Below are 26,349 nucleotides of genomic sequence, written 5' to 3' on the forward strand. Positions count from 1 at the left end.
ACAATGTGCGCCTTAACAGATAAACTTTGATTCGGTGCTCCAATTGGCTACGAGAAGCGCCAGTCATTTTGCGACGCTGTATCCACTTCCGATCAGCGTAAATTCTTCGAGATGGGAGAAGAAAACTAGCCTGCTAGGTAGTCAGACAGCCACAACAACAGGATTGGATCGTCGAATGTGGTAATCGGCCTTCCTTTCTTGCAGGAATATAGCCACGTTTTTGAAAACACTCGCGTAAGATAACAAGATTCTTCTGTAAGTATGCATGTGAAGAATGTGTATGAAAATATTTTAATAAACATTTTAATGTGTTTTTTTACTGTTGACCTACATATTGCTGTATTTGAACCCCTATTCAACTGGTGTTGATTCAGTTCTGACGCTAGCACCTAGCTAGGTTGATTTAGCTTACTGTTAGATAGCTAAAATATTACGAAATTAAGCGTTGTCAGGGTGCTTGGTTGGCCAAATTTCAGCGCAATAAATGATCACGTTCAGAAATTGAAGCAATAGAAACCCTTTTAAAACTTGAGGAAAATGTGGATCCTGTTTGCTATGTAGAATAGCCTGTAAGCTAATAAGATTGTTAGCTAGATTATTTAGATAACTAGGTAGCTAGACTACCTCTTCTGGAAGAACTGACCAGGTTTGTCTGAATGCTTTTTCCCATCATCAGCACGTGGTTTATCTGGCTAACATGCTGCTGATACTTGCCTAAACAGTACCTAGTTAGATGTGTGTTGCTATGCTATAGCTACTTAGCCAAGTAACGAATCTCTAGAAAGGTCTTGCATTGAGAATCAATATTGGTATGTAGTTAGTAAGCAAGGTACGTATACAGCCTGCAGTACCTAGCCAAGGATAACATTTTTTCAGTGGGGATAACACGCAGACAAGAGTCAGTTAACTAACTACAATCTTCTCATAATATCCTCTGTGTGGATGTTAGCTTGTTGGCTAGTCGTACGCAGTGCGTACCTTGACCTACTATTTGGAATAGCCAAGAGAAAGATCTAGCTAGCTGTGGTTGCCAAAGCTAGTTTTCCGTAATTTCTGTGCCGCTTTAGTCAACAAAAGTATACATGTTTGACGTCAGATGGTTTTTCCATGAGCACGTTTACTTGAACATATAGCTGACTTGTATAATATACATAGTTGTGTTTGCCCACGGGGCATCAGTATTTGGGTGGCGAAATAACTGGTTATGAAAGTCTGATTTGCACATCATGCCTTTGCTGTTTACGAAGCTGAGTAACAATATGCCGTCGCAGGATCCGTTCAGTTTTGCAAGTTGATGCAGAACTGATATATCACAACGAGTAGATGCCAAAACGTGGGTTCCAACATGCAGTTCTTGTATTGTAACCAGAGAAAAACGCTGCCTGCAGGCAGCGCTTCTCCCCGTTATCGAACACTGAAGAATATGACGCAACATTGAACTTTGGATTGTGGACCAATGATCTATTCTAAATAACATCTGCGTACTAGTTTCAGACTATATAAAAATAACCATCCTGTATTGAAGTACTTTGTCTAAATTGCACATTTCATGTAAGCAATGATAAGCGTGCACTTTATTTTCGGAGGTTAAAATGTTATTGGCATAAACTGTGCCAACTGTTTAAGTAGGAGCTGTGACATGAATGATCAAGCTGTGTTTAGGTGCTTGGGCAATGTTTAAAACGCCACTGAAAAGAAATTGGGTAACACTGACGGAGTACTTTGAATCAGAACTAATGGTGCGGAGACAAGGCAGGATTGCAATGGTTGCAGTTGAGGCTGCCTTTTCTCAGCTATTCGTCAGAGTCTCATATATATTAGTTATGTTTCATGTCTCGTACTCCGTTGTGAAGTGAGTTTAATGTAATGAAATGGTTTGACGGTCAGCAAATTTAATTACTTAAGACTTTAAATGGTTTTACGCGATGCTGTTATTTAAAGTGGAATGTTATTTGGAACAGTGATTTAACTCCTGTAAATAAACAAATGTACCCCGTGTTTAATTTCTCCCCTCTGCAGTTCAGAATGAATGTTGGAGTAGCACACAGCGAGGTGAACCCCAACACGCGGGTCATGAACAGTCGGGGAATCTGGCTGACCTATGCGCTGGGCGTCGGAATGTTGCACATAGTACTCCTGAGTATTCCTTTCTTCAGTGTACCGGTTGTCTGGACTCTAACAAACGTTATCCACAATTTGGTAAGTATTGTAAATGATGGTGAATGTGCCCGGCTATTGTATGGTGTCCAAGCAATGTTCTATACAACATGCTAGGAAGCTCTGTGTTCTTGCCACCAGGGAGACAGAATTTAGGAATTAGTTCACTGTCACAGCATGGTTAAAAGTGTGTATGTACATTGAGGATAAAGCAGGCACAGGCCAAGGCATTCTAATTAATGTCCCTTAGTGTTTCTCCTCCAGGATAAATAGACCAAACTGAAAAGATATCTTAATTATTCAATAATGAAAGGTGAAAACACAATAACTGTAATCTTTGCAATGCTTCTGGTGAACTGATGGATGCAGCTCTGGTTATTAATACATCTCTGTCGCTGAGGATTCATGCAGTGTCAGAGGGTGCTAAACCAAGGTCTTGTTTTTGTGGGCTTCGTGCTCACTTGCAATTGGAAGTTGTAGCATTAAAGAAATAAAAGAACATGGAGTAATAAAATTCAGGCCCTTGCAACATCATGTGATTGCTTCTGTCATGCAGAAACATTGTGCTGTCACTTTCATGTCACTTTCTTTTGGACTGTACTGACTATTCTTTGGGAGCATTAACTCAAGTCCCACCTGAAGCAAAAAAAAGAAGAAAACAGTCCAGCCAGGAAAACGTTTAAATTTTGAGTACTTAAAGGTTTGAAAGCTACCTGCAAGCAGTCAGTAAATCAGGATATAAAAGGACTCTTCGCTCTTAATTTACTCTTTGGTGTTCTGGGATTTTAAACTAACTTGGCTACAAAGCCATAGTGTAATTTCACTATCCAGAAAACTTTCTTTGTGAGCAGTCTATACAGGGTGCAAAGGTTCCCACCTTTCCTAAGATATGCTAAGCTACAACATAGCTTGCTACTGTCAACCAACAAAGGACTAGTGATGCTTGCAGTGTTGCTTTTTATTTTGTATTTCTTGTTCCGATTATACCAGTCACTATGTTTTTGCATGGAAAAACTCATTGTCTGGATTTTTCTGTGACTGTTGGGCTTTGATTCAGTGGTCTAGTGGGTCTTCTTCTGATGATATGGTAAAGAGCAGTTTACTAGTGTTTCTCAAGACAAAACATTAAAGGCCCTTGCAGTCTAACCCACTGTCCCCCAATGACCTATTGACCAGTTTTATGGTGTGTGGAGTGGGAGGTGTGAACATCTCTTGAAGGCACACCGCACCGATCAGACGGCTTAACAAGAATGGCCGAGTAGGCCCCTTACAGTTATAAACATACACATAATGTGTCATTTCAGCTAGGTTATTTAGTAGTGATGGCATGAAGGAAGACCTAACTTGCCTGCAGTCCTGAGTGCTTCAGCAATCTGTAGCATTTGTTTTGGTGTTTTGATTAGAATAACATCTAACACAGTAAGGCCATAACCTCTCTTCAACATGGTGCCACTCTCTCCCATCATCTACTGTTCTGGATAAAGAAAAGTGCTGGTGAAAATAAAAGTGAATGCTATGAAATTGATTGAATGCATCCTTTGGTTACTGGTTACATGGTTTTGCTTTGCCATGGCATTTGGTAAAGAAGTGATGTTGTATGTTTTGTTTATGACTTGATAGCATGCCATTTATTTTCTAGGGGGCTCAGTCATATTGATGTTAATATGAATGTGTACTTTATAATTTGTATTGATTGAATCATGAGTAATTTGATCAGGTGTCCCTGTAATGAATGGATGGAATGTATATATTTTGCCTAAAGGTCAAGTGGAAAAATGTTCACAATTCCATAGCACTTTATAATGGCTGTTTCACACAGTGATCGGCATCACCTGTATATGTATGTAGACAATAACACCTTAAGATTTCCTAGCTATTTGTCAAGGATCAGGTCCTGGTAACATAAGGACTGGTTTACATAATCCTCAAAACAAGGGATTTCCATGTCCCTCGGGATTACCTAGCACTTAGTAATGTTTTAGAGTTGTATTTTTGTCCCGTTTTCTATGTTATGTATTTTTACACGGCTATTCTTTGTAGCTCCAATCATACATTTTCAGACCAGCTCAGACCCCATTCATTTACATGTAGCATAACGGCCTCAGACCAGCTGGGGCTGAAACAATGGATGTTTCCTCCATACATCAGCATTTCATTGTCGAGTGTGGATTCCTTTGAAGAAAAAGAGAAAAAAAACAAGGTCACTTGCATGACATCATTTGCAAAGTAAAGGCTTTGCTGCACAAGCTGAAATACACATGCTGCATGACAATGGAAAAGAAATTCCTGCTATTTATCTTTTCCTCAGTATCTTGTTTTGTCATCAATGGGTACAAAATTAGTAAGTTAAGTTCTTTTTCCAAAACACTGTTAAAATTAGAATGAACTATGTTCTTTTTGAGTGACATATTGTGTGCTGTTGTGAACAGCTCCTAGTAAAAATGGTAAGGCAAAAAGTATGTACCTTATTATTATGTCTATCACAAAAAAAAATCATTTTTTTGAAATGCTGCTTTTTCAAAGGAAAAAAGAATGTCCTTATCAAAAAGATGTGTTTACTGGGTTTTGAGTCAGTTTATAGTAATCTTCCTAGATTCCCTTAGAATGGGGGAAACAAATGAGTGGAAGAAATAGAATGTGTTGCCTTTTAATGCACTGATTTAATTTTCAGAAAAGGAGTGGTCAGCCCTGTTCAGCATGCCTGGAATCCCCAAATTGCATGTTAGACCGCAGGAGCTGCATTAACGTTCACAGTTTCAAACATTATTTGTTGTTGTTTGCGTTCCTGACAGATAATGTATTGGTGATTACCCAAAAGGGCATTCTTTAATTGCCAGTGTGTTTGGTTTACAGGGAATGTACGTTTTCTTGCATGCTGTGAAAGGCACCCCATTTGAGACTCCAGATCAAGGAAAGGCCAGGCTTCTGACACACTGGGAGCAGCTGGACTATGGTGTACAGTTTACATCTTCCAGAAAGTTCTTCACCATTTCACCAATAATTCTGTAAGACTTTTTCTGTTACACACAGCACATTAAACACTGTAAACTGTTGCTCATGCAAGAATGTTACGTCCTTTGCAGTTTTGAAGGACGTAACATTTCTTGCTTAAATGGCTCATGTTTCAAATGAGGATAACCCCCGTGTTGCTGTTTTTAATTTTCATTTTTAAACAGAAAAATTGATAGGATTAGATAGAAGTTGCTCTGGATTACAGTATCTGCTAAATGCATGCATGCATTCAATTTAAGATACTGAAATGTCATATTTTCAGATATCTTGTATTTGTGTATGTATGTACATGTTGAACTGAAATTAAACTGGCTAACCCTTGTTTTCATTTTTCAGGTATTTTCTTGCAAGCTTCTACACAAAGTACGACACGACACACTTTGTCATCAACACTGCTTCTCTTCTCAGTGTGCTCATCCCCAAATTGCCACAGCTTCATGGAGTTCGAATCTTTGGCATCAACAAATATTAAAATGGGAGCATTGAAGGGAGCAGTCCTGCGTCCAGTGCTCAAATAAGCTCTTGCTTTATACATGGTGAGATGAATTGGTAACCTGCTGTACTTTGTACCCAAATAGTGTGTACTAAGCAGTTTTGTACATTGTGTAATTGTCACTTTCATTGTTTGAATACATCTCGAGTAACCATCTGAGGACATTGTGAGAATGCTATGACTGTGCATTACTAACTTAAAATATTTAATGTTGATTTGTTTTTTTGTTTTCATCATAGAACTGGGCAGGCCCAGGTCTGGAACTTGAAGCATTTTCTTGAATTTTTTTTTTTTTTCCACTTTTCAATTTAAGGTTTGCCTTCTGTACCCAGAACGGCATTAAATACTGAGGAGTTCATGCATTGGCATAATTTTCAGGAGTGTTTTTAACAAAAGCCACGAAAATGTCAAATGTATTTCTACTGATCATTTGTTCATAAGAATAAGGGCCTATGATTCTATTTAGTGATGCATTTTTCATTGTTTAATGGGTGTAAATTTGCTCATCAGTGCTGAAAATGGTGTAGTAAACAATACTTTGCATGGTTTCCTTGGTGAACTTATTTTCATTGTTAATCAAATTACTTACTGCGACTACATAGTGTAAGCATTTCGTTAGTGTATATAGTTTTGCGTAAGATGTCTTGATTCTAAAATGTAAACATTAAATGTTTTTGATTAATTGGGCTCAAGTGTCATCTCTTGCAAGACAGTATTTATATTATATATGTTGGTGTTATTCGTCATGTAGCTGTACATCTGTAGGAGACGTTTGTCAGTTGTAAATGAACGAATCCATTACCAGGGCAATGAGCAAAATTAGGTCTGAAAGCATGGAGTTTCTTTTTGTTTTATTAAAGGGATGAACCAAATTACTGGATTCTGATGCAATGATGCCATTTAAGTCAGGGACAAGGGTGTCAGTTTGTACATTTTAATGAAATATTAACACGTTGTAATGCAAAACAATCAAGCTAGGACAGTTACCTTAAAAAAAAGTTAAGAACCTGAGTTGTAGTTAAAATTAAAAATACGTAAATCAACGTAAAAGTATTATCTAACTCACTTTGATATTTAAAAAGTTTGCTGGAATGACAACTCAAATCTCCCACAAGATTCTTGTCCCTTCCTGGGCCTACACATAAACAAAAAATATTAACGCAGTACAGTTAAAAGTGGCCTGATGAGTCATTACAAGGTGTGCAAAACCAGGTCATAATCTGATTTCACGTAAAAAAGTTATGATTTTAGTGATTTAATTGGGGCACTACTATCTTTGAGGTCCTCACACTCCTGTTTCAAGACTCCTCTGAATACCTCAAAGTGGTGATTCAGGTCCTTCTGAGTGTGAATTTTGTACTTAGTTCCCAGAGCCCCATCCAATGAGGTGGTAGCATAGAACACTCTGCTTATTCTAGAGTGCACCAGCGCCATTGCGCACATCACACATGGCTCTCGGGTCACGTACAGATCATACCCAGTACAGATGTACGGCACACAGCTCTGCTCTGCTTGATCAGAGTCAAACATGATCCTGGAGGATGAAATGTCACCGTTTTCTGGGCAGTGTGAAGAATCTACAGCTAAAAACTGACAGGCTGGGTACTTTTCAAAATTGTAGGCCCCACCCCCCTGCCCATGAGCCACAAGATCAATGCAAACCATAACAGCATGGTGCAGTGGATGAGTGCCTCGTCTGTTGTCATGACCCCGAGCGAGGATCCTCCCACTTTGTGGATCAACAATGACAGCGCCCACAGCATCCATTCCCAGATCTTGTCCTGCTTTTGCTGCCATGACAGCAGCCGTCATGTACTCCTGCATCTTGGCTTTCTGGTCTGCGGTGAACAGTTGTCCCTTTAAAGCCACAGTCACCTGTTTATCCTCGTGGAAGGAGGTCGGCCAATGTCTGCTAGCCTGCTCAAACTGAGGTCTAGTCAGCGGAGGGCATGCCGGGATTTTCACCAAAAACGGTGCACCTAATCCCGTGCTGTCCATTTTGGCACGGGGCAGCAGTGTTGAGATGGACATGTCCGTGTTGCTATCAATGTCTCGTACATCGTTAACTAAACACACAATGACCTCTAAAGGGTGCGTGCTGCCGCTGCCTTTGCATGCTCTCACTCTCTTGAGGTGCTGGAGACCTGGCAGCGGATACAATAAGGTGAGCTCTTTCACGATGCGAGACGTTTCCTTCTTGTTGATGATGGGAGCAGCATAGGCATCCAGTAACGTTATGCTCTGGGACTGCTCGTCCGAGAGCACAGGGAAAACGTCCCACGGTATAGTCTCATTCTCTGATGGTTTTCTGCGTTTGCACTGGGGTTCCATTGCACGAGAAACCCTGTCGAATCAAAGATGACTTCAACTTCGTTCGAAAAGTTTTGTTTAGTATTGTGTCTTTTCACTTCAGTAACATTTTCAGTGGACAAATATAATGGTATCCCAAAGATCACTGTCGACTACATATTTTTGACACGATAGTTAAACTGGAAACACCAATCTAGTCTTTTAGAATGTTTGTATGCTAGCTAGCTCGCAGAGTAACTGAAACAACAAACACTTCACTAAGCTTAGGTGATTTACAGCTAACTCACCTTTAAATAAACGGGATAAAAAAGTGTAGCTCACCCATCGAAAAGTGCCCAGATTCTGTTCCACGCTACTTTCACGGTTACGTGTGTGAATATCTTCCCCCCAGGAAACAGTCACTTTATCATATGGTTCTACATCTCTATTATCATTAAAATATATTCCAGTTAATATAGTAATCGCAAATTGACAATCTGGTTACAGTTGCGTAAATATTTATACAAATTGTACCTTTGAAAAATGAAATATTACGACGACTATTCACGGAACTAATCGAAGCTCCTCTCGAAACGTTAGTTTCTTGTGGGAACTGTTTACGTGTAGCGTCTGAGGACATGTGGTACTACTAGTCCGGTGAACTGGGGGGTCAGTCAACAGAGCTCACGATGGGTGCCTATCTTGCCAGTTATTTTTCAATAATGTAGAGTGGCAAGCGCCTCATATGTTTTGATAGCTAATTACAAATGTGTAGAAATTATGTTACGTTACCATATAGTATAAATGACCTGAGTAAATTGATAGCCGCCATGCTCGCTTGCTAGCCAGCTAGAATCCAGGACACTTTTTCAGTAAATTCCGCTAGCTATATAGCTAGCTGTAAGTCACACTAGTCATGCTGCTAATATCGTCTTCGTTATGTTCACGGTCACTATGTCGTACAGCGCGAATCATGTGTTCATTAAATGTTATGTCTGGATCCAGTCCTTTCATGCCGAGACGGATATTATGGAAACGAGCGTTTACCCGAGCAGTTGGGTCGAGACTTGTCTTGGGCATAGAAACGAGCTGTGATGATACAGGAGCCGCTGTTTTGGACGAGACGGGGTTCATTCTCGGGGAATCTTTGCATTCCCAGAAAGAGGTGCATTTAAAGTAGGTACAATTGTTTACAACATCTTGTCATCAAGCAGTTACTGGGAAAATGAGTCATTCAAATCATGCGTAAACGTTTAAATATAAAATGAATTAAGTAAATAACACTACCTTGTTAGTGTTGTAACTAGACCAGTGTTGAGTAAATTTGTGGTGAAAAGATTGATAATATTTGTTTGCTTTTTACTGTTGCAGAACAGGAGGAATTATTCCAACAGTTGCCCAGAGGTTGCACAGAGAGAACATAGCTGGTGTGGTTCAGGATGCCCTGAACAAGAGTGGAGTGGCACCAAGAGAGCTCGCTGCTGTGGCAACCACTGTGAAGCCTGGTCTTGCCCTGAGCCTTGGGATTGGCCTGGAATACAGCCTGAACTTTGTTAAGCAGCATCAGAAGCCATTCATCCCCATTCACCACATGGAGGCCCATGCCTTGACTGTCAGGATGATCCAGCCTGTGCCCTTCCCCTTCTTGGTGCTCCTAATCTCAGGGGGGCACTGTCTCTTGGCTGTGGCCAGAGATGTTGATGACTTTCTCTTGTTGGGACAATCAATGGATGAAGCACCAGGAGACACTTTAGATAAGGTTTGGGAATACTAACCCAGTGGTAATTGAAAACATGCTTATTTTTCTTTGATGTGCCAATGACCTTTTATTTTGATTGATAGGTGGCAAGAAGACTGTCGCTGATAAAACACCCAAAGTGCTCCATGTTGAGCGGGGGGCAGGCAATCGAGCTCCTGGCTAAAGAGGGCAACAGGTTAAATTTCAGCTTCAAGACACCAATGGGGCAATACTTTGACTGCAACTTCTCCTTCGCTGGCGTCCGAAACCAGGTCACACAAGTGATAAAGCAAAAAGAGGAGGAGGAAGGTACATGATCTGTTTACACTCATTAATCAAACTCAGAGAAACATGGGAAATGCTTTTGTCTGTTTGAGGAGCTGACTCAGAGGCGACACAGAGGTGACACATGCATTTTGATTGTCAGGTGTACAGCAGGGCGGGATACTGTCAAGCGTGAATGACATTGCTGCAGCGACACAGCACACAGTAGCCTCCCACATTGCCAAGCGCACACATCGGGCCATTCTCTTCTGTAAGGAAAGAGGGCTTTTGCCTGAATGCAGCCCCACTCTGGTAAGGCTCCTCTGGCTTTCCCTGGGTTTTATATTGACATGGGTGCCCTACAAACATTTTAGTGCCTGGAAGGTCTCGCTTCATCGGAACCTTTCTCTTTGTAGGTGGTCTCTGGAGGAGTTGCCAGCAATCAGTACATCAGGGAGATTTTGAAAATTGTAACAGACGCCACGGGAATGCATTTGCTGTGTCCACCATCTAAGTTCTGCACCGACAATGGAGTCATGATTGCATGGTGAGTATAAAATTAAGTCAGTTCCACATGATCCATACATCACAGAATTCCTCTCATCTGCCTTTTTTGTTTTTTGTCTTCTTTGGAGGAATGGGGTTGAAAGGCTCAGAGTAGGAAAGGGGATAATGACACACACAGATCAAATCCGCTACGAGCCAAAGTACGTACCAGCCCCCTCAAATCAACCGTGAGTTTATGATGGATTTATTAAAATAATGTGTGTATGCAGAATGAATTGGTGATGTGAGGTGTGCAGTCAGGAGTGCTGTTTTCTGTGTTGCAGGGCTCCCCTTGGCACTGATATCACCAATCAGGTGAAGGAGGCGGCCATCAGAACGCCATCATTAAAGCTGAAGATCAGCGTCAGATGACTGGTGTGATTTTTTACAAATAAAAAATAGATACTTAGACGCAGAAGTGCACAGTGATGCTGCTGGGTCATTCATCAAAAGAAACTGTTTGGCATGCATTTTGCAGTCTAATTTCAGTGACTCCTCAAGACCATTTCCATTTTATTGCCAGTGTTTAATATTTAATGACTCTGAGAGCATAAACATTAATAAAATTCTCCACCTCAGTAGCTGCTGGTGCTGACCTTGAGGGCCATTAGTGCTGCTGTGGAGGCAGCATTACTCCAGTTGTAAATGTTCCAGGACTCAGGTCTCCCAATGTCACTCATGCCAGCATCTGCCTGTGATTCTGCATCAACCAGAAATACTGGTTTCCAAAATAAAAAAACCCTAAGACAGCTGTTTTCATTTTGTGTTGTTCTGATTGGTGGGGGGGGGGTGGGGGTGGTGGAGGGCGGTGTGCACTAACTCGTGTATTTGCACATCCCACCAAACACCTATTTAGGGACAGCCACAACGTGTCTAACATAGAACCATGGAACATATTCCAGACACCAGGCTTCAAGGGAGACCCATTGGAGCACAGGGCACAGGCTGTGGTGTCAGCCCTGTTTCGGAAGTAAAAAAGTCAGAGGATGCCAGGCTGCAGCCTCTGAAAGAAGGGAAAAGGAATGTTTCGCAAATCCCGACGAGGGCTGGCGTTCCTTCGACTGTGTGCCTTCCTGCATGATGAGTATAACTGGCCAGCGCTGTCCAGAGTCCTGCTTCAGGAAGTACTGCCTGCCAGCTTCCTCCTAATGACGAGAGCTTCCACAGTTCCTGAGGAGAGTTTCCACAGGTGCAGGGGGCCCTGACCACAGAGCAGTAAATCCACTACCAGCATAACTCTCCTGCTGGCTGTTAGCACCCAATTAGACAGGGAAGGCTTTTTTTATCTTTGGTATGTTTCACTGGGCCAAAGAGAGGCCCAGAGCATCAGGTCTCCCAATGAGAAATATTCTTTTCTCCACTGAGGGTGTATATGGAGTGCTTGAAATCCTAACGGGTGAAAGGACAGGGATGGGGGTGTTGTAGATGCTAAGGATCAGAACAAGAAATCTCAGCAGCTCTGTGCATCTAGATATCATGGAGCCTGGAAAAGGCAGGGTAGTCGTAGGTCTTGTCTTAGAATTCTGCGAACATTGCATTTTTGGTAGTTGCTGCTTTCAGCTGTTAGTCCACGGAGGTTCAGAATCCTTCAGGGCCCACAAAGACGCTGTCTTGTTCTCTCTCTTCCTGTAACACAGGAATGGATACAAATACAGTCTTCATATCAACATGTTGGTCCAAAGTCCATCTTTTTTCCCTGTCAAAGCACACCTGTGTATTTGATATTCAATTCAAGCACGTTGGATGACGTAAGGATTAACGTACTATTAAAGACAAGCAATACTAGCATTTTCATAGAACAATTGAAAAGGGTCATAAAATCATAGATTTTTGTGTGTATGTGAGTGGTCATCTCATACAGTAGCAGACAGTCTTGTTTGTCATGCCTGAAAAGCACTTGTTAAAACATGCATGGACAGTATTTTTATATGAGGGTCTGATTTGAATGGGGTCACTTAGCACACAGTTTACACCGTCACACAGTATTCTGAGATGCCAAACCAAAGGCATAGAGGAGCTATAGGAGATTTATTCAAGTGGCAGTCTGAGACATAAAGCACAGCCTACAGAGGTATCAGACAGCAAATCTGAAGGTAAGCTAGGTTTTGTGAATTTTATCTCTTCCTTCTGTGGGTGGTTTGCGATACCTTTTTATTCTGCAATCCAAAAACAACAATCAAATAAAGCTGGCACAGAATTATGTGAACTGGATTTACAGGACTACTGCAGCCACTCCCTAAAGGCAACTGAGCTTGGAACATGGGTCTGTAGCTCAGGGAGTCAATCTTGTAGCTCTTGTGAGAAGTTGTGATGCATGGTTACAAAGGCAGTGTTTTAACTCATGCTCGTATGACTTCACACTATGTTCAAACCACACTACAGAGACCGTCCCACCCTGGTACAGACACCTTGCACCCATGGTGTTTTTCATCTTCTCCTGTGGTATGACTTTTACCTGCTCGTCTAGTTCTGAGTTTCTAGCTCTAAGCATACAGTGCAGACGTGTTAATGTGATGCAATGTATGATTCGTTTGTTCATGGTTTGTTCAGGCGAATGCTCTGGTCTGCTGCAGAGCAGTGTCTTTAGCTCAATTAGAGACTTCTTTAGCTCAGTTAGAGGCTGTCACATTGATCGTTGTAAGTAGAGGCTCCTTGCTTGACTTGTGCTGGAAGCACAGTGCAATTCTGCGTATTGATCATGTGCGAAGCAACAGTATAAAAAATGAGAGGTAAGCAAACCATTGTCAGTTTGCATTTGCGCTCCCATTTATTTAACTGTTGGACTAAAAATAAGCTGCTGGCAGTATAAGGAGATCAATATCCTGCCCAAGAGATGGATAACAGTAGAATGTTGACAGGAAGTCCCATAAATCCTCCCTCTGTCATTACAAACACAGTGAAGAGTGGTGCCGTATGAACTCTGCACTGACAAGCAGCCCCCAGACAGGAACCCTCCTCCAGCCCAGGCCCCACTATGCAAGGTCCCTAAGGACCTTGGTCTGGAGGTGCACTGCTTTCAACAAGGCAATATTGTAGCTCCCATTCTCCTTCCAAACCCCAATACTATAACAGTGCAGTGCTGAAAACAGGTGAAGCTGCTGCTGCAGAGTAACATTGTAAAGGAGTGACATTGCAATCCAGTGTTGCTTCCAAGCCCTGGAACTACAAGCACTGGGTGGGCTCTGTTTTGGTGTTATATGCAATGGTATACACGCTGGGTGATACACACTGGCTAATAGTTTTGATAACAGGAGATCAGAGGTGGTCTTTATCGTTACACCAATCCTTCTGTAATAATTAAAGGTTTCACAAAGTGGCACAAAATTAGAATTGACTAACTAGAAAATGTGTGTCAACTGCAGATGATGGATCCTTATTCAAATTGGCACCTTTGTTGATTATGTGAAATAATTTCTGGAAAATTTACAGATTGTGCATTTGTTTTCAGCCTCTTCAGATTCAAGCAGACAGGCCTCTGCAGGCCAGCAAGATTTTGCACGCTGGAATTCAAGCAGATCAGGAGTAAACTGCAGCTGTGGCCTCTTCGTGATTTAGTGAACTACCCTATAATAAAGAGGCCCTCCTGAGCACAGAAGTGCAGAAAGACCACATTCTAGTGGAGAAAGCTGTTCCCCTAATTTGTGACTCCATTGTGGTGTCTGTACAGGGAAATTTAAGTCTTAAGTCTTCACTGAAAAGTGGTTTACACGTGGTGAGAATCAGTGTTGGATTTCTCTTGTCATACCCCTAAAGGAAAGCAAGTGAGCTTAACTTGGTGGTAAAAGTGGAGGTCAGTGTGCATACCATTTGTGGTTATGTTTGCAAAATAATAATAATTTGCATATAGTATATTACAGCCTGAGAAGAAATGTTTCATTCATATTTTATTTTGATTTTCTTGAATGTTGGATTGGTATTAATAACAAAATTGATTGCATTGAATTTGGGCAAATTCTGATTGTTGTTTTTTTTTTTTTTTTTAGCTTTACTGATAGCCAGCAACTAGTCAATCTGATTATGATTTATACCCTACTCGTTATACTTAGGGATCTATGTTTTAATAGTTGAGACCACGTTTCATTTTAGGCAGTTTGCTAAGGGTTCATTGCAATCGCTTACCCATGTGTAAGTTGAACTGTATTTTATATTGTAAAAAGCTTTTTAGCATTTAAAATACTTTACAGAATTAACAAATGAATACGGAAAAATATTTGGTTTATTCAGATGTTATCTTATCTGCCGTCGATGCAAGAAGCATAAAAATATATATCTTTAATATGAATATTATTATTTACTTCAGAACAGATGTTGCGTTTCTTAAGATTGCTGTGGAATCTTGATAAACCCTTGCCATGGAGCGAGGTCTGGCCACGTCAAGGTTTGTGCGCGCCTACCGTACCTGTTCACACCGTAGGGGGGAGCTATTGCACTACATTCAGTCGTCCGTCGGGGTGCAGCGTTGAAGCATTCGGGTGACGTGTCGGTACTGTCGCACAAGGCATGCAGAGACCAAGGTGGTTGTCATACACGCGTGTAGAAGTTGTTTAAAACAGCTAAAGTTTTTGAAATCATTAGAAATTTGAAACACGACATAACGTGGTAATACTTCGTTAGTTGGTGAAACGCGCTGACGTCAAATCGACGAAGCATTTAATGATAATTTGCCATACTGATTTTTCGTAACAGATAGCAAGCTAGCTGCCTAGTTAGCTTAATGTTATTCTGCAGAAGGCGAAAATGAAAGCTATTGTTCTTGCCGCGGGTTATGGAACAAGATTGCAGAGAGATATCGAAAATGATACAACCGGAAGGTTCAGGCACCTGGTTGGCACCCCTAAACCTCTGCTTCCCGTTGGTCACTGTGCTTTAATATCTCACTGGGTTCAGGCCCTAAATAGCACCGGGTACGTGGATGCCATCTTTGTCGTTGTAAGTATGCGGCACATCATCGATCGTTTACGGACGTGACAGATTGTGTCAAATCTCGTGTTCACCCACCGCCCTTTTTGTCCAAACGTCCAATGTAGTGCACATTTTGACACTCCAAAAGGATAAACTCCAAAAGTGGTTTCACAACAGCAGAACACAGTGATAACGTGCATGTGGTCAATATATCAGATAAACTTGAAAGCCTGCAACCAGGGTTACAACAGAAATATGACTTAAGCAGTAATGTTTCACAGTATACCCAAAAATTGTTATAATGCCTATTGTGTGCGTTTTCCCACTGCAGATATATGAAATTCACAACTGTTCTTTCAATTGAAATGATGAAAGCCCCAACCTATCACCCCAACAGACAAATGACCTCTACTATAAAATATTTGAGGACTGGGCTCAGTCATTTCCAAATGTCAAGATCCTCAACGATGGGACCCAGCACAATGAGGTTAGTTGAGTACTGTGTGGAATCTGCACAGCCTACACACGGTTTCTTTAAATTGTTAGGCGATGTGAAAGTTCAGAGTGAAATAGACAAGATAATGTGGCTGTTCATGTACTTGCAATCATATCTGCGTTGACACATCTTAACATTTTTATTCCAGGAGCGCCTTGGTGCAGTCGCCTGCCTTAGGCTTACAGTGAAACATTTCAGGATAGATGACCACATTGTAGTGATTGGAGGGTAGGTGTTATAGATGAAGATACGTAAATTCTAAGGTGTTTTGTCTAGGCCTTTTTGGTGCAGCATAATGAGCAGCTATTGACTGATACAGTAAAGGTTTCCATTCCCACAGGGACACTTTATTCAAGGAAGATTTCAGTCTCTCCAGAATTACAAATGAGTTTTCCAGTCTGATTGCGAAGTGTGACGATAGCAATTTGGTACTCTCCTATCAGTGCAAAGATGAGGGTGAGTAGCAGCAAACACAAATGACAAACCTCCTTAGTCCTCCCCAAGAAGCAATTTAACAGTAAAGAGAACCATGCAAATCTATGTTACTGGAACAACATCTTTTTGCACTCAGTATTCTAACTGAAGTCCATATCCATCTGAATTAGCTCTTATCCTTACATGACTCTCAAACAGGAGTATACAAAGTTTAAATCTTTATCTCTTCTGAAGATAAATATATGCTTTTTCCCCACTTTGAAACTTTGAAACAGAGACTTTGAAGTATGGCATTCTGGAAGTGGACAAAGATCTGCGGGTTTCCTGCATGAAAGAGAAGCCTCACCCCTCGGAGACAAACTCAAGGAGAGCTGTGAGCCACACCTTTTACAGTGTTTCATAGAATGCTGTAGTAGTCAGGACAGGTTAGAGTACAGACTAAATATACCAGTTACCATACTGAAATGTTGTACCCACTCTTTTGCAGTGTCCCTGTTTCTATTTGTTCTCCAAGGCAACTCTTCCTCTTCTCGATGTATTCCTCGATGAAAAAAAGGTAAAGTGTTTGGTATTTGGTTACATTACTTCTTTTACACCAATACCATGATTAATAACCATGGTACTTGTTTAAAACAGAAAGCGCCAATTGAAGAGAAAGATGCACCAGGAAACTTTCTGTCATGGCTCATCCTACGGTAATGTCACTTGCTTTCATGACAGAATGCTTGCCTGTTCAAGACACCCAATCATTAAATAGTGTACTTTCATGTACCTGACTTTTTTAAACTTTTTTTTCTTCCTCCTCCAGAAAGCCAATATATGTTCACGAGGTGTCTGGACGGTTTGATGTGGGAAACCTGCCTTCCTATGTGGAATGTGACACCTTTTTCAGAGAGAATCTTTCAAGTTTGAACTCTTATTTAAAGTGAAACAGTGCTACAGTGTGAGATAGGATTTAGCGATATGATCTTGTCAGCTTTGGGTCTGGCACTACCAATTGTATCCTTGGTGCTTCACACTAATTACCACACCAGAATATCCAGATCTATAAATGGATATTAGAAATGTATGTCTTAAAGAGTAATCCTGTTCACAGGCATCCACCAAGAGAATGAATGTAATAATGTATTTGAAATAGTGATAAGTAAATGTGACAGACTGTAGGATCAATATTCAGAGCATTATTTTGTATTTAATCATGCTACAATTTTTATAAAGAATTTTTATTAGGAATTGCTATCAAGCTTAATAAAATTGCTTTTTATGACAAACTTTGTAACATTTAAAAAAAATTCTTTTTCTATGAAATCCTTGCTTGAAGGAAGTGATCGAGATCAAGAGTGATCGGGAGCTACATGAAGCTTCTGCCATGCTGCTTTTAATCACATTTATTACAGAAACTGAATATACTACTGATTAAAAGGGATTCTGGTTTAAGCTGTGTGGAGTCTGTGGCATTTATCGGAGGCCTTCTCATGGCTGTTCTCCAGCTTTGCGATGCGGGAGCCGAACTGCATGGCCCTCTTGGGCAGTGTGGCAGCAGCCCCCAGGCCCAGCTCTCTGGCAGCCAGGCGCAGAAGGAGCTTCTCCCCCAGGCCCCGTGGCAGAGACAGGTCGGCCTTCTCCCACACCGGCAGGCTGTTCAGGAAACTGACCACATCCTCATCCAGGAAGGGGAACCTAAACCAGCACAATATTCATTACTGTCACCATCACCTTTCACTGCACAAAGCAGAGGAGCTGTGACATTTTACTGAATCTAATTAAAAGAGCAAGAGGAGATGTTTGCATCCGCCCACCTGGCCTCTTTCCCATGGTCTCCAATGACTCTGTCATCCCTGCCCATGTTCCTGGAGGAGATTCTCCCCAGCTCCATGGCTAGCTCTTGGACCAGACCATCCAGGCCGGCGGTCTTGAAGCGCACCCGATGTCGGGAATACCCAGCAAGTTGCTCGTCCGCCCCAATACCTGTCAGAACCACCTGTGAAACAGAAACAGGGCTCAGACCTAATGAACATGCGGCTTACCTCAATCAGTGTTTGCGTTTTCACCATGCATTTCAGGTATATTCAAAAACTGGTCTTAACACACAGATGGCAACTCTGACCTTTGCAGTTGAAGTGTACGCATTCTGTTCTCTGCCCTCTGTCACCATGCCAGCTCCCCTGGCAGCGAACCACACAGCACAGCCGATGCTGTCATCGAGCACCGTCTCAAGAGGGTGCACCAGGTGTCTGATGTTTTTCTGTCTCATTTCCTGGAGCTCTTCTCGGGTGACATTTATTTCCACAAAGTTCCACCTTCGGTGTGGGTTTAGTGCCTGCAGCTCCTTCAGGCTGGCTTTGCCAGTCATTCTGTCTGGCACACTGAAGCTGCTAGAGTCCCCCGGTCCACTGGGGGCGGCACTGGTCTCCGTGGGTTTTAATTTGCAGCCCTTTGACTTCCTGCTTGATTCTTTCCGTTTCTGAGGTTCCTGCAGCTCGAAGGCCACATTCAGGAGATCAATGGGCTTCCCAGAAGGGACATGACGGTCAGCTAATGCAGCAAGAACTACTGAGTCAATCCCACCGGAAAAAAGTATGGCAATGTCAGCCTTCTCTGTGGCTAATGGTGATGTTTCCGGGGTTAAACAGGGAAGAGCCTGCACACGCCTTCGCACCGCCTCACTCAACACATCAATGAGGTGGCGAACAACTTTTTGTTTTTCACCACAATTCAGAAACGCATCCAGGTCTTCAGCACACGGCTGAGGGCCGAAGGCATGCTCTGTGTCAGGGAGTATCTCGGACATAGCTGTGTTCAGGGGGCAAACTGGGGCGGCTAAAAAAAGTCCAGAATCGCTCATTTTCAAAGACACCCAACTGGATAATCCCCCCCACTTAAAATCATGATTGGTTTGTAGCAGGGCACTGTCTGCACAAACCCATGGATACACTTCTAAAGTGAACGAGCCTGGATCATTAAATGCACTTAAATCTATCCTGTAAATCCCACCTGCAGGCACTTCCTGCCAGCCTGGGCCTCCAGGGCCAGAGAGGGATGCAGCCACTGAAGTGAGCACAACCGATTTCTCCTCCGCATCGCAACGGCAGAGCAGGCTTCGTCGACCGAAAAAGTCCCTGCCGAACCAGAGGCAGTGCCTGGCTGCCTGGTAATAAATGAAAGCCCAGGGCCCTCGAACCCGGGACAGTACAGACAGTATCTCTTCAGGATGGCCAGCGCCTGAGAGGTGCTGGCAGAGAACCTGGGTGTCGTTTTCCTTGTTCCCTATGGTTAGGCCACCAAACACCTCTCCATTCCAAAGAAGCACATTCCCGTTCCCATCCTCAACTGGCTGTGGAGTCAGGAAGCCTCTCAAGTGAAGGACATGGGCAGAAAAAAGGCACCGGTAGCCTAGGTCGGCCACAGTTTTCGTGATCTCTTGACTGGAGCAGGGCCCCCTCTTTCTCAGGTTTTCACACACATGGTGCTCCAGCACAGAATGTGAGGAGGACACGCTCAACACACAGCAAATACCGCACATCCTTAGAATAAGTTCAGCTGTTTCTTTTTTGAGCCGTGTTCTCTCTCCTTTGAGCTGCCTCTACATGTCTTGATAATCCTTCTTCATACTGTCCAGTGCCTCTGAAGGAGAGAAAAGATATGTTACATTCAGCTTTTACAGGAAAGGACTGAAACCAACATTTACATTAACCTGAGGTCAACCAGAACTAGCTAGATAACTGGCTCACTTACTTTTGCATGTGCTAAGGGTCTCTCCTTTGTCCGCCAAAAAGAAAATGTTGCTATTGGGCTGCTGTAGGTAAACCCTCTACGGAAAAATACATAGATACATAATATAACCATATTACACTGTTTTGCACTAGATCTTTTTTGCTATAGCCTGTCAGTAAAGTAAGCAACTATTGCATCTACTATTAAATCAATCAAACAATATAAACTGGTATTTAGTAGACGCCTTTATCCGACGCCGCAACAATATACAAATACAAATACGTCTGAAAGATTACATTAACAGAAAATGCTTGCTGCACATGTTGAAAAGGAAATTTAAAAACTCGTACAAGCAAGTTCGCTAGCAAGTTACCTATCTACAGTTACCATTGTTAGTCTAATTACGTTTAAAAAGACAGTAGGGAAGAATCACATGTACCATTGGCTACTACTACAAAACATGAAGGATAAAGATCGTACCCTGTTTTTCTTCAGATTGGAGAGCTCGTCAACCACAACCTTCTGTTCTTTGATCTGAAGCAAACAAACGCCAAATATTACCCCACCAGCACTTCACTAGCTGCAACAGCTACAAGGTACTACCGTATGCTGCGAAATCGTATGGTAATTACATGACAATTACAGTGCAATTTGAGCATATCATCTGATACATTGCTGGCGACCATTCTCGCAAATAGGAATGTGAACGTATCCTTTTATCTATCCTGCTAGCCAGGTAGCAAGCACGGGCTAGCTAACTCGCATGTTCTCCAGGCTGTCATGCTTTCTTTAGCTGTTAATCTAGATTTACCTTTTTATTTAATTCTTCTTTAAGTGTAGTTTCTCCTTGTGCTGTATCTTCCGTTTCTTGATAACTTTTGGCTGACATCTCGCAAGAAATAAGTAGTACCATTAACTATTTAAACGTAATCTTGAATGACTATTTAGCCTTCACAACACGCACACGCTTTGTCGAGTGGTTATGACGTGTTTCCGTGCGTGCGTCCGCGTATGCAAAGAGCGGTGGTTGCGTTAGCGCGCCGTGACCGCAACAGGACCGCAATTAACACGTACTCTTACGTGCATATCTAAATGGTCCTTGTTATACACCCTCACTGAAAACTTTAGAGACAATATAAATATCTTATTTTTTGGTTTGGTGGATTTATTTAATTTAACTTATAATACAGTGAGTTGACAAATACATGTTGGCTTTGGGTTAAATCAACCAGAGGGCGCCATACTAATTCAAAACAAAGTCCGCACACGTTAAAGCTTCACTATGTAAGGTACATCAAATTACACTTATATGAGGATAATTGTTAAAAACGTATTAGCTTTACCCCATCAAAATCCACTTGAAGTAGGTGAATAGTTTCCCTTTATTGGCAATGCAATTTTCAGAGTTTTGCCTAAATGTTGTGGATGTGACTACGAGACAGTATGTATTCTCAAACTGTCTTACATCAAAAAGCAGAAACATTAACCGTCACTTTCCTGTCCTTGTACTTGAAGTTGTAGTTTCCAGCCTCAATGAAAAATTTCTTTTTCACTGGCAGGTTTCCAGCTTCATCTGTATAGCCTGCCATAATGAGGTCATAGGTCTTGCTGGGGAAAGCTCCTTAGCTCAGCATTTCCCAAACCTCTCCTGGAGTACCCCTTGTCCTGCATGTTTTAGATATCTCCCTGCTCCAACACAGCCAAATTAAATTATCAGTTTGTTATTAAGCAGCTTCAGGAGTTCATAACAAGTTCATCATTTTGATCATCTGTGTTGGAGCAGGGAGAGATCTAAAACATGCAGGGCAGGGGGTCCTCCAGGAGAGGTTTGGGAAACGCTGAGCTAAGGAACTGATAGCTCTCAAAGGTAAACATTGTTTACAACTAACTTTGTTGTTATGGAAACAAACAACCAACAATAAATTGTGTCATTGGAGGTCACTCTTGATAAAAGCGCATGCTAAATAACAAAATGTAAAATGTGTATCTTGCTTATCAGATGTTTGCTAATCGTCACTGCACATGACATTACAGATGACTTCTTAACAGGATGCTGAAATTTGGGTAATCTACAAGCAGACAATTGAGCTGAAAAAACGAATTTTGCAAGACATAATGCCAGAAGAAATAATTAAGCATTTATAACAAATTTGTTATTACATTTATGGAGTGCTGTCATCACACTGAATTATGATTTCATAAATCACATTCATATGGTAAACAGCTTGTGTCTGATAACTAGTGAAAGTGAACAACTCATGCCTGTAAAGCTGTGCAACTTATCCACAGCCAGTAGCCAATGTTTACTGCCCACGCTTTTTACTGAGAGGAAATCTGATACCTGTGGTATCTTTATGGCACATGTCACTAAATGCTCCCTGCTGGATAAAGCGGGAAACAGAACATGAATGAGTTCCCATTGTGTACACTGTGATGTTTCTGGTCGTAAGTAATAAGCGGACGAGGGCGACATTAGCTCTACTCAGCATTGCTCTTTATTTGTGTCGTTGTGCACATGCACACTCAACATAACTTTATTGTCAAGCTATTGTACTTCATGACACAAACAAATTGTTTTCTGTGGTTGAGAATTTTCCTCAGGTGGTTTTCAGCAAAATGGCAGGGCTGCATTTCCCTGCTGTGAGGTGGGTCCTGGAAAAGCTTCATGATCCAGATGTTCAGTTTACTGCTCTGTTTAACACTACTATGGCACAGGATACATGAAAGTCACCTTCAGATAGTTTCATTCAGACAAATGCCAACAAATGACAGAATTAACTGGAAATATAGTAACCGAGCACTTGGCAACATTCCATTTGTCTTGCACAGTGAAAATACAAAAAAAAAATCAGCTGCAGTTGAAACATTACTTCCAGGACACTCCTTTTTTGACTCATAGTGTAGGATATTTTTAATGATTCTTATCAGTGTCCTTATCAGGTGGTTGACTGTTAGCCAAAAGTATTTCCCTCAGATTGTCTGTGATCTCTTGAATGAGAAATCTTTCTTTCAATGTATTAACAATTGTTTTTCCTTTTATTGGTAGCAAAGAGGTGTACTGTACATGTGTTGGAGCCCAGTAAACTATATTTAAAACAGGGCCCCAACACATGTACATACATATATACATATATACATATGTATGACATTTAACTTAAAACTGAATGTACCTTTCATGAATCATTTGCTCTAATCCATTGCTTCTTTCAACATACAAATATGTACCTAAATCACATCCTTTATATACATTAAATCTTCATTAGACACTATACATACATCCTAAAGCAGTACCCTTTCTTCTGTCACTGTGACCAGGTGAACAGTCACTTGGCAAGACTCCAGGGAGATGGCTATGCCCCCGCACAGGATTAGGCAAAGACGTAATGCTCCAAGGCCATGAGGGGCTGGAGCCATTATTTGGTCATCATAAGATAGGTTAGGCAGGCAGGCGGGGGGAACTCAGGGAATAAAGGGGCTCCTCTGGAGTTAGTAAGACAGAATTGTGGTTCACACCTTTAGAGACTGCTGGTGCTGTGTCTGCTTTTTTCCATATGCACATGTTTTAATAAAGTGTTGGTTGCAGATTGAAGTTCTGTCTCTGGCTGAGTTCATGACTCATTCACTGAAGCTCCTGGGACAAAGGTTCTCCCTATCAGTATATTACTCACAGGCCTCAAGTTTTGTCAGAAGTGCTTCAACCCTAGATATTTTACTAAACAAACAAAATGAGCAGAATATAATACATGGCCATGAACGATATAGCTCCCATTTTCCCATTGGTTCCACGTATTTACCTATGAAAAAGAATGTGAGGTCAAAGACACAACACTAGATTATTTATACAGGTGTGATTTGTTATGCTTGCCCAGGAGGGCACATTTCACATTGTTGCAATGATCCAGGACTTTGACTTCGAATCTGCAGCTTCAGCTTTTTACCTAATTCCTTGTTTCTCTTCCCCTTCCAAATGTAACCACCAGTACACAGAACACATATTGTAATCATGTAACTAAGTTCAATGATTCTTAACAGCAGGAGCAGTTTTAAAAGGAGACCTTGTGTTGATCTGTTAATTGATATGATCGGTTGCTATGATTTCCTTTAATTTCACGTCTGCTGCTTCGTGGCTGTAGCGGGTCAATCAATATGTATTGGGAACCAATGTAAATCACTCCTGATTATAAGCATTGAGATTTGAGCTACTTTTTCTGCTTGTGTTTGCAAGTCCTGATGTTACTCCCCTGTGCCAAGGTGCTTTGCAGAATCTTGCCTTATCTTAGAATGAGAGGGCTATGCAAAACAGGAAATGCAGTTGATAAAGGAATGCCCTTGGCAAAGTGTTTAGAGATATCACCTGAGACTCAAACTAAGAGCAGTGATTGAAGAGCAGACTCCATCTGTTCAGACCTGTAGGGTCAGTCTGTCAGCTTTCAGTGAGGCCGCATTCCCCTTTCTCGCTTTGAAAACACACTGAAAGGTAGGTATTGTGTTCATGGTCAAATTCAAACAGACTTCATGCTTGTATTTTGTAAAACGGCAGGGCTCCTACAGCCATCATTGTTTTAATGACAGTCTTTGTGGTTTGTGTTAGCTCCACTCTCCCTTTCACTGTGGTGCTGTGAAAGGGCCATCCTGATCGGAGAAACCCAAGGCTAGCCAACCGGTCATTGACATGACCCATGATTGCTTGTGGGCAGTAGTCATTAACGTGACAAACAACCCTGTGTTTGGGTCTGGTCGGTTTCCCAGTAAATAAATGCTGAACGTTGTCATATTGATTTAAAACACCTGTGGGGTGTTTGTCACTTTCTCTGTTCAGACCGTCAATGGCCAAAAGGTGAACTGTGCACATGCTGTGTAATTTACCTGCAGAAACTGCCTCTTAAATGTTTGTGTCATACAAGCTTTAACAACGGAACAAACATCAAAACATTTTTCAGAGAGTTCTGTGTATGGCATCATTATGGATACAGCAGTATCCATCTAAGCTATCAGGTTAAAACTACTCATGAACACCCACTCCAATCTCAAAACATAATTTTACATTTTTTATTTAGATAGCAGAGAGAAATCTATGCAATGTAGTGTGTAGTCTGTAGTTTAGACGGCATTGTTAGGTCAAAGACAAAATGACACAAATTCTCATTGTCATCAGACTCGGCATATAAATTTAGTTGCGCGCCTAGCAGTTGTTTTGTTTCCCCTGCACGTCTGGGAGAACCTCTGTGTGGAATACATGCCTCACTCCAGATCATGTGACTGCAGACATGACACAGCATGAACCTAACACCAGCGGGATCACATGACTTCAACACCAACCACAACTGGACTATAACGATCAGCCAATCGGTGAGGGGAGTCTGTTTTTCCTGCTCCCGCAGACATAGCCCCAACACTCCTGCCTTTCAGAAGCACCATCAGTGTTTTCAAATGGCTGTGAATAGAAAAAGGATGACCAAAGTCAGACGGCTCTACAAAGAGTAATTGCTCGCAAACAGAATAGCAAATAGGTGCCTGTGACATCACACACAAATGTACTATTCTTAGGAGCTCACTCCTTGTTGTTATGTGGTGGTGTGCCACAAAGAGCAAGACCACAAACAAGCATAATATAAAACTAAGAACTTCTGGAACTGTTCATTATCTGGCGTACTCAGGATGTAATACCTTAATACCATAATATGATATTGATAATATTACTTATTAAGAGCACCTTCACGTTGAGGTTGGTGTTGGAAAAATATCCTCGGGCTTAAAACGTTCTCCCTCTGCATTACGCCATGACAAATAAAAGAAGACTATGCACTTAATGCTTAGAGACTCAGAGACTTTATTTGTTTGTGGTATTTGCAAGTAACATTTGACTATTGCAGCATCCTGATGAGACAGCAACTTTTGTACATTCATGCACCATCTGTGAAGAGGGTGCACATTCTGCATGTTGTGTAACATCCTCGAGAGCTTTACGCTACACCTGTCTGCAGCGCTGACTGCACTTGCCTTCTTTACCTTTTAAAACTTGTATTCCTCCCACGTATTGCTCTGAAAGCACCATGGAACCATTAACCCACGGTGGCCTTTTTATTTGTCTGTTTAGTTTCAAGTCGAGGTCCAACATAAAGAGGCCTGCAACTAAAAACAGAGCAATAAATACATTAGACTGTACAGTTACTCAGCAGGATGATAGTTTTATTTCAGATTTTAAGTGTAAATAGACAGCGGAGAGCCCAGAGATTTATGCGTGTTTATGCCTGTAGCCTCAGTGTTGGCACAGCCTCAGTGTCTCACAATTAAACAATAGAC

The 26,349-nt window shown here is 41.7% G+C and overlaps 6 protein-coding genes across 6 annotated transcripts; 3 read left to right on the forward strand and 3 right to left on the reverse strand.

Annotated features, from left to right (window-relative positions):
* The first annotated feature begins 110 nt into the window (after nt 1-110).
* Nucleotides 111-6,461, forward strand: ormdl1 (ORMDL sphingolipid biosynthesis regulator 1). Its single transcript, XM_036545403.1, has 4 exons — nt 111-255; nt 2,020-2,199; nt 5,011-5,162; nt 5,506-6,461. The coding sequence occupies exons 2-4, from the start codon at nt 2,026-2,028 to the stop codon at nt 5,639-5,641; spliced, it is 462 nt and encodes a 153-aa protein (XP_036401296.1). The 5' UTR covers nt 111-255; nt 2,020-2,025; the 3' UTR covers nt 5,642-6,461.
* A 292-nt stretch (nt 6,462-6,753) lies between these two features.
* On the reverse strand, nt 6,754-7,997 carry adat3 (adenosine deaminase tRNA specific 3). The gene has a single exon (XM_036546017.1). It carries the CDS (start codon nt 7,991-7,993, stop codon nt 6,902-6,904), a length of 1,092 nt encoding a protein of 363 aa, XP_036401910.1. The 5' UTR covers nt 7,994-7,997; the 3' UTR covers nt 6,754-6,901.
* Nucleotides 7,998-8,766: 769 nt separating this feature from the next.
* On the forward strand, nt 8,767-10,913 carry osgepl1 (O-sialoglycoprotein endopeptidase-like 1). Its single transcript, XM_036545780.1, has 7 exons — nt 8,767-9,127; nt 9,323-9,710; nt 9,794-9,998; nt 10,117-10,265; nt 10,370-10,500; nt 10,589-10,660; nt 10,784-10,913. Exons 1-7 carry the CDS (start codon nt 8,868-8,870, stop codon nt 10,869-10,871), a joined length of 1,293 nt encoding a protein of 430 aa, XP_036401673.1. The 5' UTR covers nt 8,767-8,867; the 3' UTR covers nt 10,872-10,913.
* A 4,090-nt stretch (nt 10,914-15,003) lies between these two features.
* Nucleotides 15,004-17,481, forward strand: zgc:136439 (uncharacterized protein LOC678627 homolog). The gene is made up of 8 exons (XM_036546001.1): nt 15,004-15,428; nt 15,799-15,888; nt 16,046-16,125; nt 16,238-16,353; nt 16,608-16,705; nt 16,820-16,888; nt 16,969-17,027; nt 17,141-17,481. Exons 1-8 carry the CDS (start codon nt 15,237-15,239, stop codon nt 17,259-17,261), a joined length of 825 nt encoding a protein of 274 aa, XP_036401894.1. The 5' UTR covers nt 15,004-15,236; the 3' UTR covers nt 17,262-17,481.
* A 202-nt stretch (nt 17,482-17,683) lies between these two features.
* asnsd1 (asparagine synthetase domain containing 1) lies at nt 17,684-19,921 on the reverse strand. The gene is made up of 3 exons (XM_036545720.1): nt 18,440-19,921; nt 18,132-18,313; nt 17,684-18,012 (listed from the first exon to the last, which is right to left on the reverse strand). The coding sequence occupies exons 1-3, from the start codon at nt 19,853-19,855 to the stop codon at nt 17,766-17,768; spliced, it is 1,845 nt and encodes a 614-aa protein (XP_036401613.1). The 5' UTR covers nt 19,856-19,921; the 3' UTR covers nt 17,684-17,765.
* Nucleotides 19,826-21,011, reverse strand: LOC118789342 (ASNSD1 upstream open reading frame protein-like). Its single transcript, XM_036545721.1, has 4 exons — nt 20,858-21,011; nt 20,527-20,580; nt 20,068-20,143; nt 19,826-19,956 (listed from the first exon to the last, which is right to left on the reverse strand). The coding sequence occupies exons 1-4, from the start codon at nt 20,957-20,959 to the stop codon at nt 19,916-19,918; spliced, it is 273 nt and encodes a 90-aa protein (XP_036401614.1). The 5' UTR covers nt 20,960-21,011; the 3' UTR covers nt 19,826-19,915.
* Between the last annotated feature and the right edge of the window lie 5,338 nt (nt 21,012-26,349).

Source organism: Megalops cyprinoides, chromosome 14 (genome assembly GCF_013368585.1).
Source record: "Megalops cyprinoides isolate fMegCyp1 chromosome 14, fMegCyp1.pri, whole genome shotgun sequence".
Taxonomy (NCBI): Eukaryota; Metazoa; Chordata; class Actinopteri; order Elopiformes; family Megalopidae; genus Megalops; species Megalops cyprinoides.